The sequence below is a fragment of the Lepus europaeus genome, chromosome 3, assembly GCF_033115175.1.
Source record: "Lepus europaeus isolate LE1 chromosome 3, mLepTim1.pri, whole genome shotgun sequence".
Taxonomy (NCBI): Eukaryota; Metazoa; Chordata; class Mammalia; order Lagomorpha; family Leporidae; genus Lepus; species Lepus europaeus.
In genome coordinates, this window is record NC_084829.1 from 39,972,784 (window position 1) to 39,994,689 (window position 21,906).

Genomic DNA, 21,906 nt, shown 5'->3' on the forward strand with positions numbered 1-21,906 from the left:
AAACAAACAAAAATGAAACAAAAGAGATGATATGATAGGAAAAGAAGAGAATTTTAATGTTAATTTTAATGTTAAGAAACTGTGATAAGGGTCCAGGCTGTGGCACATCCCATGTCCAAGTGCCAGTCCAAGTCCTGACTGCTCTGCTTCCAGTCCAGCTCCACTGGGAAAGCAGTGGAATGTGGTCCAAATGCTTGGTCCCTGACATCCACATGGGAAACCTGGATGGAGTTCCTGACTCCTGGCTTCAGGTTGGCCCAGTCCCGACAATCATGCATTTTGGAGAATGAATCAGCACATAAAAATCTATCTCTTTCTCTCCCTCAATCTTCCTCTGTCACTCTGCCTTTCAAATAAATAAAGTAAATCTTAAACAACAAAAAAGGAAACTACAGTAATCTACTTAGGAACTTCAAGATAATCTACAAATAAACTGTTAGGAACTAAGAAGTTTGTCAAGCTTGCTGGATGCTAGATCAATATATGAAATCAATGAAGTTCTAATAACCTAGCAACAATGAGTCAGGAAGTATGTAATCTATAAGGAAATGATAAAATATTAAATGACATGGAGAGTAAACCGGACTAAATGACACAATAGATATCAACATATCATTTCATAAATGAAAAACTTAAAACACTAATTTATAAATGAATATCTATAATATTTACCTATATATTCAATGTAATTGATACAAAAATGTTGTAGCTTTTGCTTATTGAGTAAGACAGGTTCTAAAAATAATATAGATGGCTCAACAGGCTAATCCTCCGCCTTGCGGCGCCGGCACACCGGGTTCTAGTCCCGGTCGGGGCACCGATCCTGTCCCGGTTGCCCCTCTTCCAGGCCAGCTCTCTGCTGTGGCCAGGGAGTGCAGTGGAGGCTGGCCCAAGTCCTTGGGCCCTGCACCCCAAGGGAGACCAGGAGAAGCACCTGGCTCCTGCCATCGGAACAGCACGGTGCGCCAGCCGCAGCGGCCATTGGAGGGTGAACCAACGGCAAAAGGAAGACCTTTCTCTCTGTCTCTCTCTCACTGTGTCCACTCTGCCTGTCAAAAAAAAAAAAAAAAAAAAGAAAAGAAAAAAAATAATATAGAAGAGAAAATCTTCAAATGAAAAGTAATTCTGTGAAAGAAGAATGGATGGGGACTTGTCCTGACATAAATCAAGATCTACCATAGAGCATGGTTATTAAAGCCCCGGGGCATTCGTGTAGGAGCAGACAAGCCGGCCAGTGGAGATGCTGTGCTCATTCAGGAGCTCTGTGTAGGACAGAGGTAGCATCACGCCAGAGTACAGAGAGGATGGGCATCTGGTAAATGGTGCTGGAGTAACGGACTACTTACCTTGAGCAAAAGTAATCACTTAATTTTCTTTGAAAGTTTTATTTATTTATTTGAAAGGCAGAGAGAGAGAGAGAGAGAGAGAGAGAGATCCTCCATCTGCTAACTCACTCCCCAAATGCCTGCAAAAGCTGGGGCTGGGCCAGGCCAAAACTACAAGCCAAACACTCATGTCTTGAGTCTCCCATGCAGGTGGCAGGAACTCAAGTCCCTGTGACAGCATCTGCTGCTAGGATGTGGATATCTGAGCAGAATCTTAAGCTGCTGTGCCATAACATGTGCCCCCAAAAGGAGAAATTTAGGTATTCTCTCACACTACATACAAATCAATTCTTGAATGGGTTGACGCCAAGTGTGTAAAATAGCACAACGTTAACACTCATACAAGAAAATATGGAAGCATATTGTAATCTTCCCAAGGTAGTGATGAATACCTTAAGATAGGACAGAAAATTAAAAAAAAAAAAAGAGTTGATTCCAGCTATCTGACCAAATAACTCAAAAATTTAAAACTTCTGTATGATAAAAATCTACCATAATGTTAAAAATGTCCTGGAGAAAATATCTGTAATACATATGGCTGAAAAAAAATTAATATTTGAATTAAAGAGCTCCCACACATCAATAAGACAAGAACCTCAGAAAACCAATGAGCGAAAGGTAGTAAGTAACCCATCAAGAGGCGGTCTGGCTTCTGCCCGTGGGTGCCACGGGGGAAGCAGTGTCAGAGCCGGCATGTCCATGCCAGGGTCTCTGCAGGAGCCTCACAGCTGAGAAAGTTCTGCCCAGGAGCAATGGAGAACGTTCATGGGCAGTGTGGTGATGAGAATGCCAACACCAAGCGCTCCCAGGAGCTGTGGGCCGGTAACCCACGCCACCACGGAAGGGGCAGAGGCAGCCACAGAAGCAGGGCCACATAAGGTGGATGCAAGAAAGGTGGGACCACAGAGGGCCATCTCAAGAGAAGATTCTCAAAGCCCAGGGGCCTTCTTCGCTGTGACAAAGTTCTTTGCTGGTATCAAAGAAGACACTTGCAAGGCATTGGAGATGATATTGGACAGTGTGGGAAAATCGAAGAGATTCAGATCACGACAGACTGACGGCAATGGCAAGGAGAGAGGCTTTGCTTTTGTGACCTTGGGTGAGACTGTCATTCAGAAATACCATCCTGGGATAGGTCACGACGGTGAAGACCTGGGGAAGCAGGAGATGGCCAGTGCTTCTGCCAGCCCAAAGGCTCAGAGCAGTCCTGGGGGCTCTGCTGTGCTGTGGAGGTGATTTTAGTGGCAATGACAGCTTTGGTTGTGGAAGACACTTCAGGGGTTGTGGTGGCTCTGGTGGCAGTGGGGATGACTACAATGGATTTGGTAATTGTGAGAGCCATTTTGGGGGTGGCAGAAGTTACAACGATTTTGGCAGTTACCACAATCAGTCCTCAGATTTTGTACCCGTGGAGGGAGGAGACTGGAGGCAGAAGCTGTGGCCCCTGTGCTGGGTGCCAGACCACAAAATCACAGTGGCTCTGGGGCTTCTAGGTGTAGCAGCAGCCATGGTAGGGGCAGAAGGTTTGAATAACTGCCGGGAAACAGAGCTTCGAAGGAAGAGGAGAGCCAGAGAAGTGACAAGGAAGTGACAGGTTGCAAGAGGCGCGGCAGGGCCCAGCGACTGTAAAGAAAACCTGCTTTAGCCAATACTCATGTGAATGGGCAAAAAATTGTGAGGATTGCATTGGACTAATTCTGTTAACAGGTTCATTTAGTTTCTATGGAACGTGTAAAACATTCCAACAAAGGGTTTTTGTGTAGTGTTTTGCTTTTTTCCCAACCATGCTGTTGACTGCTAAATTTAACAGTCCGATTATGATACTGAATAAAAGTGTCCTTTAAAAAATAGGAAGAAGTCTAAAAATGATTAAATAGATATTTGAAAAAGAGCTCGAATTCATCAGTAGTCAGGACTATTATTTTGAACCCTAATGATAAACCATTTCACATCCAAAGGATTGGTGCCATTAAAAAAAAAAAATCATAAAGTCTAACACAACAAATGTCAACGAGGGCCTAATGGAATGGAAACTTCTATATACTCCTGGAGACTATATAAGCTTAGAACATGTTTTACAGAAATGTAACAGTCTGTGGCAAAGTTGCAAACCTCAATCTAGCAATAGACTAGCAGGCATAATCTCTAGAGAGAACTGAGCAAGTACACCATCACAAGTCATATGCCCAAGGAAATTCACTGCAACATTATCTGGAATAGCAAGAAACTGGTACAGGCTGTACAACCCAAAGGGGCTTTTTCATTCAGCAAAGATGAATAAACTGGGATAATCCAAACTACTGGGAAGTTGAAGTGGAGCAACTTTTGTATAGATCGACACGGATAGATTTCTAAAATAGAATGCTAAGGAAAAATAGCACATTAAGAAATGATATGAACATTATGACATAATTTACATAATTGTTTTAAAAAGCAGTATCATCAGTTGTCCATGGAGCTATGACTTAAGTCATTAAAAGTGTTTTAAAAAAGAACTAGAAGGACCTGCAAATTAATGACAGCAGTTGCCTTTGTGAGGGACAGGAGTGAACAGCCACCCCTCGGCACTTCCGCTTTACCTGCAACACTCTGTTTTATTTAATAATCACCAGAAGCAGATTCTGGGGTTGTAAAACCATGAGTGTTGGTCACATTATGCTCTGTCCTCTTTTTTGTAATTTAAATGTTTTACAAGAAAGAAACGAACCTGAGCCAAGACGCAAATGATGAGCTAGCAGTATCAGCTTCTCAAACAACAAAAATCTAAAAATACCCCAAATGAATATTTATATGAATAAATACATTCAGATCTCCACCTGTGAGAGATGGGACTTAACCAAAGAATTTCAATATGGATGCACACGCATTCAGACAGGGATAACGTATCTGGTTGCTATTTCAACCAGAAATTCTTTCTGTAAATATAAATTCTTGATACACACCATAGTTGATTTACACCAAATTGCAAGCATGCAGATGTCGAAATGCTGGCATGGTTTTGGTGATGACGATGTAGCTAGCGAGTTAAATAGGCTGAAAATTTGACCCATTACTTTCTGCCACAGTAACTATAACCAAAGCTAGCCAGTGTGTGATTTTGCATGCTAAAGTGGATCAGCAAATAACTGTGCATGTAAAACCGCAAACTCAAATTTAGAATCTAAGTTGAGGTGTTTTGGAAGTGACTGTAAGTTATTTGCAGAACTTAAACATGGGTTTCATTTCGCTGTTATATTCGCACGACAATAAATCCCAAAGTACTGCAATGACAGTCAAATTAACAATCGATATAAACGAATAGCATTGGGACTACTCTCAACCGCTGTCTTCGGCTTCACACCGATACGCAGAAACCACAATGTGGATCGTTAACGGATACTGGAGGAGTGTACCCATTTCAAAGGAACAGGAGATGGACAAAAGCTAAACTTCTATTTCTGGAGTCTGTAATTAAAGTGCTGTAGGAGTCCATGCCTAGTTCTGTGACGTCTCATAAATATTTTCAGCATGAAGTCGTCGTCAGTGTCTTCCTAGATAAAATTCTCTTAAACCTCAAAGACATTCTTAATGTGGAGCTGCTTAAGTGTGACTGAATGTACTGGTGTCTGTTCTCTGTTTATTTAAGGATCTCTTTTTTGTCTCATGGGTATGCCCCCATGCTTGTCCTTTTAAAGGTGGAAGTGTGTTAAAATGTTTCTGAAACTGCCTAAGAACAGATGGCACCATTTAGTCAGATCCATTCAAATTGCAGCACACATTTGAAGTCAATGTATTTCTGGCACTAGAGACGCTGCCTTTGGAAACAGCCTAGGGGTGATTCATCCTGTGTGCCGAGAGCATTCACGTTTCTTGTCAGTCTACGGGCAGAGCTGTGCGAGGCAGTACAGAGACGAGGAGGAAAGTCAGATATGGGTTTGCTCGCAAGGAACTTACGATCTAATCAGGAGCTAAAGCCAAAACGTGGGAAATGATGGTGAACATGAAATGAGAACGAGGCACGGTGTTCCCAGCACTGAGCATCCTGACCCTTTGGGTAAAACCTGCGAACGCAAGCCACCACCTCATCCTGGAAGCTCTCCACCCTCTGCCTGCCGTCTACACTCAGATCCTCTCCAGGGACTGGCTCTCTCTCCAACAGCGCTAGCTTCCTTTCCTTTAAGGTACCCTCTTCCTCCGCAGTCCCTGAAGTAGGTGTGTCCTGAGCTGTGCTCACCATATTTCTTCCCCTTGGACGCTCACCTTCTACAGCCCCAGTCCTCACTGGATAGGCTTCTAGTGTCATAGAAAACCTGCTCAAAGTCAGAATTTGGCACCGGATGGTCTGGTTTTCAAGTCCGCTTCTGTCATCTGCTAGTGCCAAAAGCTTAAGCAAATTCTGACATTCTGTGCAAGACTGGCTTTGCTGCAGTTATTTTAGATACCAACTGAGTGGTCTGTGAACAGTGAGAGGTCATATTCCTGTTGGTCACTGTTGACATTCATTCTGCCTAGGGACCTCTCGCATAATTTCTTGTTCAGTGTCTCTGCACACCAGATTAGAAAGTCCAGCAATACCTTGTCAGCATCTTGAATGTGACAGTTCCCAAAGCAGCTACATCACTTTCCCTCTGTGTCCCATGTGTGGGGATCCACTCCATCCTGCTTGTGTGGGGTTTATCTCTCTTCTCCCTCTCTGCCATTAACCAAATATTCTTCACCTCCCGCCTGGGCTACTGACTTTGTCTTTACCTCAGCATTACAATCTTTTGGACCTTCATTTTGTTCTGGAACTCCATGCTGTTCATAAATGAAAGGGTCTTGTGGAGGTAGGCAGAACAATAACACTCTGTGAAGACCACATCTGCTCTTGGCCCCACTGGGAAACACTTGTGGCTAGTTTCCAGCTAGCTTCAATCCAAGTCTATTCATATTCCTTCAATTTCTCTTTTTATCCCCAAGGATATTTTGAGAGACTTTATTATCTAAATTAAATTCATTTGATCTATCAATTTGTGTAACACTTTCAGAAAAATGAGTGAAATTAATTTAAGGTGAATCAATGTTGACTCTTTCCTAACGCTGCTGACCATTATTTAATAATAAACCTTTGTCATTTTCTTTTATACAAGATTTATTTATTTGAAAGTCAGAGTTACAGAGAGAGAGGGGTAAGGGAGGGAGGGAGAGAGGGAGGGAAAGAGAGAGAGAGATCTGAGATCTTTCATCCACTGGTTCACTCCCTAGATGGCCGCAACAGGCAGGATTGGGCCAGGCCAAAGCCAGGAACCAGCAGCTTCAGTTAGGTCTCACACGTGGGTGGCAAGGACACAAACACTGGGGCCATTTTACGCTACTTCTCCCATGCCATTAGCAAGGAGTGGGGTCGGAAGTGGAGCAGCCAGGACTCAAGCTGGTGCCTGTATGGGATGCTGGCATCACAGGTGGCAGCTTAACCTCTATACAACAATGCCTGCCCCTATCACTTTCTTGTTTTTTTTTTTTCCCCCAAGGATTGGTATCGAAAACATTAACTCTCTATTTCTGAATATGGTTTCCTTCTTAGAAAATTGAGAATAGGTTATTTTCTTTTATGGAATGAAAGTTTAAACACGGAGGCTCACTGGATCCCACCACAGACTTACCACATCTGCAGCCTGTGGTCAATGAAAATTCCTGTGCCTCTGTCTCATCTCTGGTATAGCAGAAGCTTATTTTTCCCTGAAGGTCTGTCCACCTGAAACGTTACCTCCTTCCACCTAGACTCTGAGCTCCATGAGAGCAGCGACTTGGTCTTAGCATCACTGAAACCCTTGTAGAACATAGCAGTCCTACAAATGCTTTTCAAATTGTTGACTTTTGCTCATTTCTCATTTTCTGGAATCTCTATGCTCATTTTGTAATTTCTAAACAAACAAAAAACCTCTCCAAATAATTTTATGGATCTATCAGTAAGCCTTGTAAGTCCATATGGTGTATAGTTCCCTTGAGTATAAAAATTGGAACTATTTGAAATAGCTAGGAAGACTCAAATCTCTCTATCTTGCGTTTCAATTATTTTATGCCCGATTCTAAAACTCTTAACCACTACTTGCTACATCTACAACTGCCTTTTTTCTTGCCTATAATGTGTTCTTGCTTGTCAATAAAGCATGCCCCTTACCCTCCTCCCCAAAGAAGCATACTCAGAATTCATTTATCTTCATGAATCCCCTTGGACTATTCCCAGCTGGCATTAGCTATTGCACTCAAAAAGGACATTTAACCTTTGTGCCCATGGTAGACTACTGCTGATATTCAAATCCTGGAGGAATCCAAAGGATAAGTTGTTCCAAATGGACTTCAAAGTGTTCATCACTGAACAAAATTATGACATGGTAATCAATGATTTGCTACAGCGGGTAGTGAAGAGCATGGTGTGATCCTTCCTGCTGCCAATGAGGGTCTGGTGGCCGGCAGATTTTGTGTGTTGTAAACAGTGGTGTGTCCATAAAAGGTGACTCAAAAATCACCATGTGACTACAATGGTGGCTTCGGAATGTCTGTGTAGAAGGGACTTGGAGCACCAGGACGGTCGTGGGAGTGGTGGAACACTTTTATATAATACATGATTAAGTCCAGAGAACATCAAATGCCTGCACAGAAAACGAGAGGATAGCGTTGACTCTCCTCCCACTGCCCCTTACCCCTCATACTGGCACTGGCATGGCTACCACTCTCAGAAGCCATTCCATATGGTTAAAAAGCATTTCATCGAGCCAACCCAACAGAGCAGAAGATACTCCTGGGTTTGAAAGAGGCATTTGAAAAGAAAGAGGATGAATATTTTCTGTGTTTATGTGTGTATCTGGACATTTTTAAAGTGGAAAATCTTGGTTTGGGAGGAAAGATTCAATAAGTGAAATATGTTTTCTTGTGTTTACATAATATATATTTTTATAATGTTGATTTTTTTCTACTTTTAAACTCATATGTTTTCAATCACTTCCAAAAATAATTGTAGATAGTTAATACAGCCTTCAATGATTCAAATAACCTTTTCATATTACATTAATGTTTTTCTAGGATTCTTTGAGTGCTTACTTATTTCTTGCCATAACTTAAACATTTATTCCATTCCCGTGTACCGAAATCATTTTTTTCCCCAATTACTGTGCTATTTTGGGAGTAAAATATCTTAACGAGAATTTCTAGTACTCTAGAATAGGTGATGGAAACCTCTTTTAAATTGAACAAGACATTATAATGTGCATTTCCAAGAATCCTTAAAGGAAATCACCTAAGAACAACAACAGTAACCCCAGAACTCACTGCAGCTTGCCCCGTCAGTGCTCCATGGTTGATGGCCTTTCTTTCTAACGTGCCCTCCTAATTGATCTATTCCTCTTCCCTCTGCTCATTTGCTCTCTCTGAATTGAAGTCTGAAAATATTGACTCCACGGGGTTTTCTAAACATTTTCTAGGCTGTTATCCCAGCCCTGCAGGTTAAATCTCACCCTTAACTAAGGATTACCTTATCAGTCCCCACTGATTACATAACTCTTTGTCTAGGTTCCTACCATATTAAATGGATTGGTTCAGGAGGCCTGCAATGCCCCTGAAGTGCTCTAACGCAGCCTGGAAAAGTGAAACCTGACCAGATCTCAAGGTTGAGCCCGTGACCCTTTAAATGATGATCTACTGTTGTTTTAGGTCACACTGTCTAGCAGTGGAGCATCCAACTGGAGAGCCCTCTATTGGAAGTAAGAATCCTAAACTTCTCATCGTCCATTTCTGCCTTTTCTCTTTTTTAAGTACCCGGTGTTTACAAAAGATATTAACAAACTTCTCCAGTTACAGGACCCTAGGTCTTTTTCTTATCTACTATATTCTCAAAGTAGTTTTGTGAAACAGAAAAATAGACTAGGCACACTGATTTTATTTAAAACTAAAAAGTAAACTTTGGAGCAACCTAGAACATATAAGGATCTTGATTGCTTTCCTGTGCATCATTTCTCCAGGATTTGGAAAATCAAGTTCAGGCACAATTACATCCAAATCTAAGTCTGATAAATGGTGGTACACATGGTAAACTGAGAAGGAATTTTACTAAACCTTCAATTAAAACTATGTCCCATCATCCTGGATGAGTGTCTTAGCCTCAGCAGTTGGAGATTCGCTCTCTGAATGAGGGAAACTACATAATGCATATGTTGCCTCCTTCCCACTTCATTTTTCTTGAGTGTAAGATGTATCATAGCTACATTTAGTAATGGTAATAAGTAACTCACCATGGTTTTCTACCATATCCATTTTTCATCTTTTACATTGAGTCTACATTTTTTTCTTTTCCTTTTAAAATTTAGTCTGGCCTAAAAGCTTCCAGGTATGACCAAACACATGACTGAAAAAATAACAGTATCAGGCCAAAAGGGCTAATGACCTTCTTGACAGATTATAGCCGGTTATTCAAATTGTCTTTAGGATAAATCACTTTATATATATACCATATATCTTGACATTATAGGTAAATTGGAAACCCTCTTTACTGTCCTGTGTATTGACAAGCAGCACACAGGTAATGATAATATACCAAGTGGAATTTAGAGATATATTTTCATAATTTTGTTCCTGCGAGAGAAATTTATCCCACCCAACTTGATTGTGATAGCTTCCCTGTTGAGTTCGGCCTTCGAGACCAGAGGCAGATGTGAACTTGGGGACAGTCCCTCCTGGCGGAGCTGCTGAGGGTAGAACTCCAGATGCACTCCGGTTGAATGTCAGGTGTATTATTTCACCCCGCTTTACAGTCCAATGGCATTTCCTCTACATTTTTAAGAGTCTGCAGTTCTCTCTCTGGCCATGAAGACCTCTTGCTGTTGGAATTGGCAAGACTCCAAATGGCATAGCCCAAACTTAATCACATAATTTTTTGAAACTTCTGGTCACTGAAAAGTACCCTTTCTCTTCCTTCTAGGCTTGGAAGCACTAAAATACAAGGAACAGACACACATCTGCTAAAGAATGAAAATATCAACCAGTCTTTTAACAGAAGAATAGGTCCCATGCCTACAATGACAGCAAAAGTTGACTTCCTACCAATCTCCTTCAAGTTTTTTTTTTTTTTAAGATTTATTTATTTGAGAGGCAGAACTACAGAAGAGGGAGAGACAGAAAGAGAGGTCTTCCACCCACTGGTTCACTCCCCAAATGGCTGCAATGGCCAGAGCTGGGGCAATCCAAAGCCAGGAGCCGGGAGCTTCTTCTGGGTCTCCCATGTGGGTGCAGGGGCTCAAGCACTTAGCCCATCTTCCACTACTTTCCCAGGATAGCAGGGATATGAACCAGCGCACATATGGGATGCCGGCTCCCAGGCAGAGGCTTAATCCATTACGCCACAGTGTGGGTCCCTCCCCAAGTGTATTTTTTTAATTTATTTATTTGAAAGAAAGAGTTACAGAGAGAGAGAGAGGTCTTCCTTCTGCTGGTTCACTCACCAATTGGCTGCAACGGCCAGAGCTGTGCCAATCTGAAGCCAGGAGCCAGGAGCTTCTTCTGTGTCTCCCTCATGGGTGCAGGGGCCCAAGGACTTGGGCCATCTTCCACTGCTTTCCCAGGCCATAGCAGAGAGCTGGATCAGAAGTGGAGCAACCAGATCTCAAACTGGCACCCATACAGGATGTTGGCACTGTAGGCGGGAGCTTTACCAGCTATGCCACAGCGCCACACACCCCCCCCCCCCCGCCAAGTGAATTGCTGATTTGCAAGATGAGCCACTACAATGTACCTAAGTTATGATCTCGGTTTCTTCCAGAAATGGTTTTATTCAGGCTAATTCTAGACCTCTTTGCCTTCTGGTATATTTCTTCCTTTCCTCCACTTTGCTCCATATCCCAGAGATGCTGAGTTTTAAAAGTAGCATTTTCCAAGACTTCTCTGAGCTGGTACCCAGCTGGGAAGGGACAGATGGGGAGAAATGCACTGACTTTTCCCTTCTTCACACCCTTGAATCTCGTACTAGGTCCTCCAACTGAGCCTTGTCTACTGACTGTAGTTGCTCCCTACTCTTGACAATCTCTGTATTTCATCACTATTCCCTGTGTTCCATACACATAAAACTCAGTTACTGAGATTGGTGGAGGCAAGGAACCATCTTAGGGTGAAGCTTCAGGGTTTGCCACAACACAGGAAGTAACCAGGACAACCGCATGCCAGTCTCAAAGGCTTCAGCCCCAAAGCATGTGCCACTTTCATTCCTTAGTCCTTGGCCGGGGCAGTTTTTCACTTCAAGGGAGTCTGTGCCCAAAGAAATAAACTGAAAGTTTTGATGAGCACTGATGTTTTCTACTACATGCATTACTTTAAAAACCTAAACAAAAAAAAAGCAGCAAAAATCTCAGTGAAAATCTCTCAACCTGGGGTGGGGGCAAACATTTAGTACAGCAGTTAAAACACTGCTTGGGATGCCTGTGTCCCATATCAGTGCCTGGATTTTCCATCTCCACTTCTTATTCCAGCTTCCTTCTAACGGGCACCCTGGGAGGTAGCAGGTGGTGGTCCAGGTACCTGAGACCCTACCGTGTGGGAGAACCTGATGGAGTTCCTGGCTTCTGGCTTCAGCCTGAGCCAGCCCTGTAAGGTGCAGTCATTGGAAAGTGAACCAGCCGACGAAAGATATCTGTGTGTGTGTTTGCGTGCGCATGTGTCTGTCTCCGTCTCTGCCTTTCAAATAAATTTAAAAACCCTAAAATAATAATAAAATAGCAATATTGATGTTGATAAATGTTTTTTAAAAATTATGTATTTATTTGAAAGGCACAGTGACAGAGAGAAGGAGAGGCAGAGAGAGAGAGAATCTTCCATCCACCAGTTCATCCCCAAAATGGCCACAAGCGAGAATGCTTGCCTTTCAAATAAATAAAAAGAAAGAAAGAAAATGAAAAAACAGGAAACTCACAGAAAACATTTAAGGAACCTGGGTCATTATGCTTTCTAAATTATATGATTGACATGATCTATATGAATATATGCTCATGTGTGTGTGTTTGCAAACAGTATCTATTCATGTCTTGCTATAAGGAACTTAGTTCTTGTAGACCTTTTCCTCCTTTCTAAATGGACATTTTTGTAGCTCTGTTATCATGCTTCTATTTGAGGGGTTACGGTTTCTATTTCACACTGCTGTTTTCAGTCCCCCTTCAAATGAACTCAGGGTTTCCCATCAGTCCTTTACTTAGGCTTCTCCTTTCCTGAGTTCTTTGATTACCTTTCAATTGGTTAAAGTTTGCTGTCAAACAGTTTTTACACAAATATCTGTGTGCTTTTTCCTCTAAATTCACACAGGCTTAAAAATATTTGTCTGCTGCTGTTGTCTTCTGAAGACATGTTGACAATTTGGCTGAGCATAAAATTACTGGGACACACGACATCCTTGCTTTAGAACCTGTTCCACTGTGTCCTGGCACTGAGCGCTGCTTCGGGAACGCCTGAGACTATCTAGTTCCTCATCACCCACAGCTGCACTTGCTCACTGCACGCCCCCGAGGCTCTTCCCACAGCTGCAGGATGTAGTGGAGAACAGAGGACGTCTCAGAGTTGGGTTCTTGCAGTGTGTTTCCTTTGACATAGTAGGTCCTTTTCATCTGCAGATTCAAGTCATTCCGAATTTGATGAAACGTTATCCCTGTATTTTTTCTGTTGCCTTCTTTCTTTCTTGTTCTTTGGGCTTCCTAGTTTTTGCACAATTTGGTTCTCCTTTGTTGCCCGTTAGGTGTCAACTCCTCTCATGATTTTCATGTTCTCAGTTATTTTTCCACCACCTTGTCCTCGTCTGTCGAGGCTCAGCTTGACCTCCTCCACCTTCTCTTTCTCTTCTCACTCCTCCTCCTTTTTTCACTTCTAATGGTATGTTCACCTCTTTGATGGCCTTCTTCGTCTATTTCTTTCCTGAATTCCTCGTTTGTTTGTCTTATAATATTTCTTTTTTTAAATCTATATCTTTGAGCCATTTTTTAAAAACAAAGATTGTATTTAGGGAACATCCTAAGGTTATAAAGAATGCGACTTCTGCCCCCTGACATAGTCCACCTTCAAATACATGTTTCTTCAGCCTGAGCCCTAGGCCTATGTAAGGACAGGCCTTGGTCTGTTTTCTTTCTGATAATTTTATCTTTGAACAAGACCCAGAGAGAGCAGGCTCAGGAATAGCTGAGGGAATATTCATCCTAGGTTTGTATCCTGAGTATTTTTACATTATATTTGTTATGTGCTTCACTTCAAGAGCAAAAACTTTTCTCAACATTTCTCAAGATTTTGCATGAATGTCTTAGATCACAAAGTCCCTGAGCCCTGCTCACAGAGGGCCATCTTCCTTGGCAGGAGCCTAGACCACTGACAACAAAAATGGCCTGTATTTAAGCTTTCTTCTTTAGATCCACTTTCTAAAGTATAGAATGAATATCCATAAAATATCCCCAGATTCTTCTTCCATACTTGCCTATGCTTTTAGATCTCATCACCCTAACCAAAAGATCATTGGATTTGCATTTGAGAATCGTGACCCTTTCTTTAAGGGAAACTCTATCCTGCCTGAGGTTGGAGGACATACGTGCTGGCTCTCAGCACCCTCCCTCCTCCTAATTCAGATTTCATAGTATTTGGCAGGTGTCCTCATAGTTTGAGGTTAGGGCTATTTCCTTGTTTCACTGAAGATGGCTTTTTCCCTTTCTATTTTTCATTTGCTGTTACTGTTGCCTGTGAATTTCAGTACGAAGGGCTTTCTTCTGCAACATTTAGCCACAGCTAAAAATTTTAAAGATGAGAAGAAATTCTACGACTAAATTTTCACGGCCAAAAAGACTGTGCTGTCCTAGCCATGTATATACAGTATAGGCACATCACGACTTTGTAATAATGGCTATTCCCATACCACTTTATTTTAACCAGTGTTGTAATTTCAAAACTCGTGATTCATGTAAAATACCACTAAATCAGGTCAGATTAGAACAGAATGAAAACTCTGTTGTAACACAGAAGTACTATTTCGAGCACACTGCATATTTCTCATATGGCTCATAAATTAAAGTGTGCGAAACAGAAGGAAATGCCCGGCATATACTAAGTGCTCACAAGTTGAGTTTCTTTCTTTCTTTACCCAGTAGGCATACACAGTGTGTAAGAGGACAGAATTGTCAACACATCTTTTGCCAAGGCCTCTTGCTGCCTATTGGGACCTCGTAATAGAATGCTAATCGGATCGTATGAAGATGAGGGCCAAAATGTAGTGTTACTACTCTGTATTTTGCTCCCAGGCATACAAATCTTGGGATAAACTTGCTAATTATTCACAACAAATATATCTTTCAAATAAAAAGCTGTAAGGATGCGTTGGCCAGCATTCCTCTAATGACCCAGTGGAGCATGCTTGTTTTTTTTGAACACTAATTGCAATGAAAATCCTCTTCGTTTCCACACACACCACACAAGGAGATCAGGGCTTAGAGTGGTGTTAACAAACACAACCACAGAGTAAAGCTGCTCTTTCCTTCCTGTGCTAGCCTCCTGTTATTGGACGACATGTCCCCTGACAGCTGTTCCTGTAACTCCAGCATAAACCTACTAACACCACTCAAACTTCTACAAGGTCAGACAACTCACTCCAAAGGTTTCCTAATGTGCAAAGCCTGAGAGCTTACAGAGCACATCAGCACAACCCAGATGAATTCAGTGTGTTCTTTATTTCAAGCAAAGAATTAGATATAAAGACCTTTAATAGCTCTTGGGAAAACAATTTCGAGCTTCCATAAACTTTATTGGTAGACTGGTTATTTGGAAAGTCACTGCTTCCAAAAGGTCTGGAAGCAGTTGTTTTTAAAAAAGTTTTTTTAAAAAAAGCATTTTGAAGTCTGTGACATTCTTTGCACTCCCCAACAGGCACAGTATACCATAAAACACTTCCAGTTCTGGGCCTGACACTACACATCATATAGCCAGAAGATATTGGGTCTCCCTGTCCCATCAGTTGACAAAACTAGTAATTAATGACCAATCACCCACTGGTTACCAGGTGCTGATAGAATAGAAATGAACAAGACAAAAGTTTTGTCTGGAAAGCAGGTATGACATGCCTATTTTTGCAGGTTAGAAAAGGCGGCTCAGACTGATTAAGTGGTTTGCCCAAGACTTTGCAAGAGGGGGAGCCAACAATAGGAAATGAGGTCGCCAAAGCTCATGCTTTTCAGCACTAACTGGCAGGGATGGGTGGTGATGGTGACAGATCCGGATACCAGCACTGAGTCGGGGAAGTCACCTGGTGCTTCACCCTGGAAAGGAAGCAGATGGGAAGAAAACATGCCACCGCCAGTGGGCCTTCCCAGCGTCGGGACAGAGCCCTCTTTACTCATCAACGGTCCCCTTCTAGCAGCTTCACTGCGAACACTGAATACTAGATCCAGTGCATGACTGCTCCTGAATCCATCAAGGTCAAGAGCTCTACCAGGTGCATAAGAAGTTACATAGGAGGTCACTTGGCTATCAGTTTGTTTGGGCTGCTGTAACACAGTACAACAAACTGGGTGGCTTACACAACGCAAGCGTTTTGTGTCACAGCTCTGAAGACAAGAAGCCTAAAAGGCAAGGGTTGGTAGGTTGCTTCCAGCTGAGGGCTCTGAGGGGAGGACCTGTTCCAGGACTCCATGGTTTGGAGCTCAGTATCTTCCTATTCACACAGCATTCTCCCTGTATCTGGATCTCTTTCCAAATTTCCCCTATTTATAAGTACTCCAGTATTTGGATTACGGCCCGCCCTACTGACCTCATTTTACCTCTGCAGACTCTGTCTCCCATCCCAACCCTTCTACATTTCAAGGTATTGCAGGTTGGTGCCTCTACATATACACTGAGCGGGGGCCTCAGCCTATAAATGTTGGCCTAACCATTCACTGGGAGCAGCCTTGTGATTCCTTAATTTGAATATTTAAATAGCATATTTCTCAGTGGAGGTTATTTCTAAAGGGAGGATTTAAAATTAAACCTGATTTTGTTAATTCAGCATAACCTTTTTCTTTTTTTTAAGATTTATTTATTTATTTATTTTGAAAGGCAGAGTTATAGAGAGAGAGGGAGGGAAGGATGGGGGGGGGGGAGAAGTTTTCCATTCTCTACTTCACTCCCCAAATGGCCACAATGGCAGGAACTGAGCCGATCTGCAGCCAGTAGCTGGGAGCTTCTTCCGGGTCTCCCACACAGGTGCAGGGGCCCAAGGACTTGGGCCATCTTCCACTGCTTTCCCAGGCCTGGAAGAGAGCTGGATTGGAAGTGGAGCAGCTAGGACAATCGGCACTCATACGGATGCCAGCACTTCAGGCAGCAGCTTTACCTGCTATGCCACAGCGCCGGCCCCTCAGCATAGCCTTTTTCAAGATTCGGGTAAAATCTCCAAGCTCCACAAACCTTTTATAAGATCCACTTCTTCTCGAATTTAAAAAAAAAAAAAAAACTGCTAAGAATTTGAGGTGGTAAAGATGTTAATTAGCATGATCTAAGTATTCAACATTATCTTCATAAACCATGACTTAACTTTTACCCCAAAAATATATGCAACTATATTTGGCAATCTATAATCTAAAATAAATAAAAGACCTTCTATAACCTAAGGATGACCAGTCCTTTCCCTGCCTCAGCTTAAAATAGGAACAATGGAGTGGATTCAAATTAGAATACCAAACAACAAAACACTTTCTCATAATCAGAATTATTTAACAGTGAACTTTTGCATTTCTAAACATGGCATCAAAATTAGAAATCATAAAATAAAGACTTGGGTTATATTTTTTAAAATAAGTAACAAGTAAAAGAAAATTTATAAAAAATAAAATATTTGCTAAATACATGACAAAAAATTATTGTCTCTAGTGTTTATTCATTCAGATAATTGTTTCCTGAGCACTGACTACATCTCTGGCTTTATTTCTAGGCTCAGTTAGAAGTGTAACAAGATAACTCTAGTCCTCATACAGTCAGCAAGTCAACCAAACATCCCTAACACTCCAAGGCAAAACAAAAAAATAGAACCCATGAGCAAAAACAGAAATGTAAATCAAAACAAGACTTGTTTTTTGCCTATCAAATGGGCAGAACTTTCAATTTTTGTGACGCTGACCAGCTACAGGATATAGATCTGTTCAGACTTCTCTGAGAGTGGGTTTCAGCCAGCCTTCTTCATAGTAAAGCCTCAACTGCCCCCAACTTTAGCCTGAGCCGATTTAAAATCCTCAAATGCACATTCCTGGGCTCCACTGTGGAGATTCTACAGACATGGACCAGAAAGAGGACCCAAAACACAGAGTAATGGAACCCAGGGTGTTTCGATGTAGGTTAGCCTCAGACCACACTTGGACAACAGAATGCTACAGATTAGGGGTATGGCTCAGCCTTCAAGGTGGGGGACAAATAGTTCCAGCAATGGGACTGCGCGTGGCCTGATAATCGAATACAGAATGTCCTGTTCAGTCAGATTTGATTAATTGATAGAACTATTTCAACTATAAGACAAAAAGTTATCTAGTCCTATTCAGTCCTGGTGGGTTTTGACGCTAGGTCATGCACAGTTCAGCTTTTACAATATTTATTCTCCTTGGCCCAGCGATTCAACTTCCAAAAAAAATTCACCCTAAGGACATAATCAGGTTTTATTCAAAACATTGGTAGGATTGCAGAAATTATTTAAGAGTTCAGGGTAAATAAGAAGAGGATGGAGCTCCTCTTTAATAACTTTTCCTTAAAATGTTGGCTATGTGTAAAGAGCACCAAAGGAAAGAGCACTCCACTTTGTGTCCCACATATTCAGACTTTGTTTTGCAAATGTTTTTCCAGTTACCATGGCGACTTCTGGATTTCTCTGTGTAAATGGGAAATTGGGAACCTCGTTTTCTTAAAAAAAATGATTAGTGTGTTCTTTTTATCCTGGTAAGCTCATTCTGTGCTGACAAATTACATTCTGACAGCTAGGTTGTAATCTAAAACATGCTTTTTTTAGAGACGGTGAATAATAAAGAATTTCCAGGGGTTGACAGCTCCTCTTCATTTATATTTTTCGGTATTTGCTGCCACCGAGTCCAAGAGATACACTCAAGTGTTAGATGCTTGGTATGCTTTTTAAATAACTCAGAAATCTATCCTCCCTCGAAACCTTGGACATATGTCCGTTTGATCACTGCACTTGTCAAATGTGGTGTATGGAAACGACATGCATTTCCAGGCCAGGCTCAACCTGACTGCCACTTCCCGGCTGCGTGACCTGGGGCAAATGGGCTAGCTCTTTGAGTCTCAGGTTCCATCGGCGAAATGAGCATCAGAGATGATGCAGTGCCTACCACGAGCCCACGTTCCCTGAGCAGGTTCTCAGTGTGGCACAGTGGCTGTGATTCCCGAGGAGAAAACAAGAGCAAGCACAGAGACATCCCAAACTTACCAGGCTCAGGTTTCCCACGGGGGGAAAAAAAAAATGAACAAACTAGACACAAACTAACTCATAGTCAGCATTATTAGGAATGGACTTCCCCAGGTTTCAGCTATTTGTGATACTATTAATAGACATTCAACAAAAAGCAATAGGCAAAGACCACTGGAAGTTTGTAAAGTGGCAAAACATGACAAGTAGGGGCTGGCGCTGTGGCGTAGCAGGTAAAGCCACCACCTGTAGTGCCAGCATCCTATATGGGTGCCAGGTCAAGACCTGGCTGCACCACTACCGACTCAGCTCTCTGCTATGGCCTGGGAAAGCAATAGAAGATGGCCCAAGTCTTTGGGCCACTGCACCCACATGGGAGAGATGGAAGAAGTTCCTGGCTCCTGGCTTCGAATCAGCCCAGCTTCAGCCATTGTGGCCATTTGGAGAGTGCACTAACGGAAAGAATCTTTCTCTCTCTCTCACTCTCTCTCTCTCTGCCTCTGCCTCTCTATAACTCTGCCTTTCCAAAAAATAAATAAATCTTAAAAAAAACACACATCAAGTAAGCTTCACAAAGGTAGTTACTCAGAATATTATTAAGCAATAGCATGAAAGTATACTGTCAATGAATATTATCACATAACTTAAAGCACATGGCCCAGTGATCAAGGTAAAACTGATCTGGAGCTTTCCATAATTCACTCAAGATGAGGGAACAGGGTCGGCCTTGTGTCACAGTGGGTTAAGCTCCCGCCTGCAGTGCCTGCACCCCATAAGGGTGCTGGTTCGAGTCCCAACTGCTCCACTTCTGATCCAGTTCCCTGCTAATGTACCTGGGAAAGCAGTGGAAGATGGCCCAAGTCTTTGGGCCCCTGCACCCATGGGTGAGGCCTGGATGAAACTCCTGGCTCCTGGCTTTGGCCTGGCCCAGCTCTGCCAGTTGCAGCCATTTGAGGAGTGAATTGGTGGTGGAACATCTCTCTCTAACTCTGCCTTTCAAATCAATCAATCAATCCGGGTGTTTTTTGTTTTTTGTTTTTTTTTGAAGATGAGGGAATGGGATCAGCAAAAGGGACAAGGTCTACTGGAGGAAGGACAGTTGGTGGTGAGGCAGGGATGGCTTCCTCTCCTTGTTTTCCAGTGGTACTGATGGCTCTACCTTTCTTCTTTTCCAGATCCACAGGAAAGCAGGACCCAGCTATATACTCTGTCTCTTGGTTTAATGTTTTTTAAATTGTGTGTGGATGAACAAGATTTAGTAGGACATACTAAGTCTTTCATCATTATATGCCCTAGTTCTTAATGTCCTTATGCCTTAATCTTTGATTATTATGACAAAAAAGAACATAATAGAGCACTTCCTGTGTTCCATGCATCCTTCTAAATGCTTTATAAACACTAAATCACTAACTAAATGAAAATATATGGACAAGTAAGCATATGCTAATATGTCAGTAATCTGATGTTAGGAAGCATGAACTCTGTGTTTTAAATATCACTGACTGTCACTGATTAATTGAAAGCCAACTCATATAACACTGAAAAATATAAAAGAAAACAAAAAGGTAACACAGTAAAGTAGACAAAGCAGCGGTTGAGAATCCAGAGGATTACATTCCACATCCTGGAATGTAACCAGCAGATGCCCTGGGGAGAGTCTCCTCACTTCTCGGGATCTGGGCTTCCTTCATCTGCACCATGAGGTTTGGATGAGACAATTTGTAAGGTCATTGCTGCATCTATAGTTCTTATCTTAGGAAAAGGAGATGCAATACAGGCCACTACCAGACAAGCCGCTGGCAGGAAGTTCATTACCTCTGCAATCATCCTGTTAGTGTCCCCTAGGAAAAGCAAATTCAGAGCTTCCTCCTCCGTCGTCGCCTGGTGGAGAGACAGGTTTTTCAGGTGAATGTTCTGATCGGGGTCCTCCAATATTGTCACTTTCCTAGGGAAACCGGAAGCAAGAAAACTAGGTGTCCTTGAGAAGGAAAGGAACTTGAAGTCTTTTCTACAGGTTTACTTTAAAAAAGCTATGCAGTATGATGTCTTGTATTTCTAAAACTGAGTAACACACGAGATACCAGGGAGCAATGGATTGTCATCAAATACTGACATTTCCCTTGACAGGATTATCAAATAATTCTGGGGCTCAGAAACGTTATCACAAGCTCCTGATTTAAAGTCACCTGTCAGTGTAATCATTGGATCACTAAATCTTTTTTTTTTGACAGGCAGAGTGGACAGTGAGAGAGAGAGACAGAGAGAAAGGTCTTCCTTTGCCGTTGGTTCACCCTCCAATGGCACACAGCGCCCATCCGAAGGCAGGAGCCAGGTGCTTCTCCTGGTCTCCCATGGGGTGCAGGGCCTAAGCACTTGGGCCATCCTCCACTGCACTCCCGGGCCATAGCAGAGAGCTGGCTTGGAAGAGGGGCAACCGGGACAGAATCCGGCACCCCGACTGGGACTAGAACCTGGTGTACCAGCACCGCTAGGCGGAGGATTAGCCTGTTGAGCCACGGCGCCGGCCTTGGATCACTAAATCTTAAAATGCACATCCTTGTTGAATTAAAAATGCAAACAGACAATAACTTTCTACCTATGGATCAGGACACTAGGCCGGATCGGTTTTTTCTGTGTTGTAACTCAGCTTCTTACATACGTAACACACTAATTCTTTGGTTCCACTTCCTATCACTTTCCATTTATGTGACATTTCCAAATGGGTAGCTCATCAATTTAAACACGATGAAAATCAAGGTATCTGTCGCTCCTCTAGGAGTTATTCCCTTGCCTAGTTTTCTCATCAAGGTGAGTAGAAAATCCTCAAGAACTCTTATGGTGAAGATGAACTTGTCATTATCATGTTTAGTCTACCCAGTCTGTTGCTTGACCCTTGTTCCTCTACAACTTGCCCTTTCCTCCCACTACATCTTGACGGTCAGAGCCTCGCATCTGGAATTGCAGTCATCTTTGACAACACAGTACTGGGCGTCCCAGTGCCAACAGCATTTCCTCCCGAGCGGCCCCTAACCCTGTCTCCGTTGTTGGCTTGTCAATCCTCTCCTTAAAATTCGTTTAGGACTTTCCTGCAACTGAAAAATATCTGGCTGAGCTCCT

At 42.4% G+C, this 21,906-nt stretch overlaps 1 protein-coding gene across 1 annotated transcript in view; it reads right to left on the minus strand.

Annotated features, from left to right (window-relative positions):
- KIF6 (kinesin family member 6) overlaps positions 1-21,906 on the minus strand; it is a 424,022-nt gene that overhangs the window by 256,825 nt on the left and 145,291 nt on the right. The window contains exon 6 of the mRNA XM_062187187.1: positions 20,605-20,734. Within this exon, the coding sequence (XP_062043171.1) occupies positions 20,605-20,734 (130 nt within the window). The remainder of the gene's footprint in view (positions 1-20,604; positions 20,735-21,906) is intronic.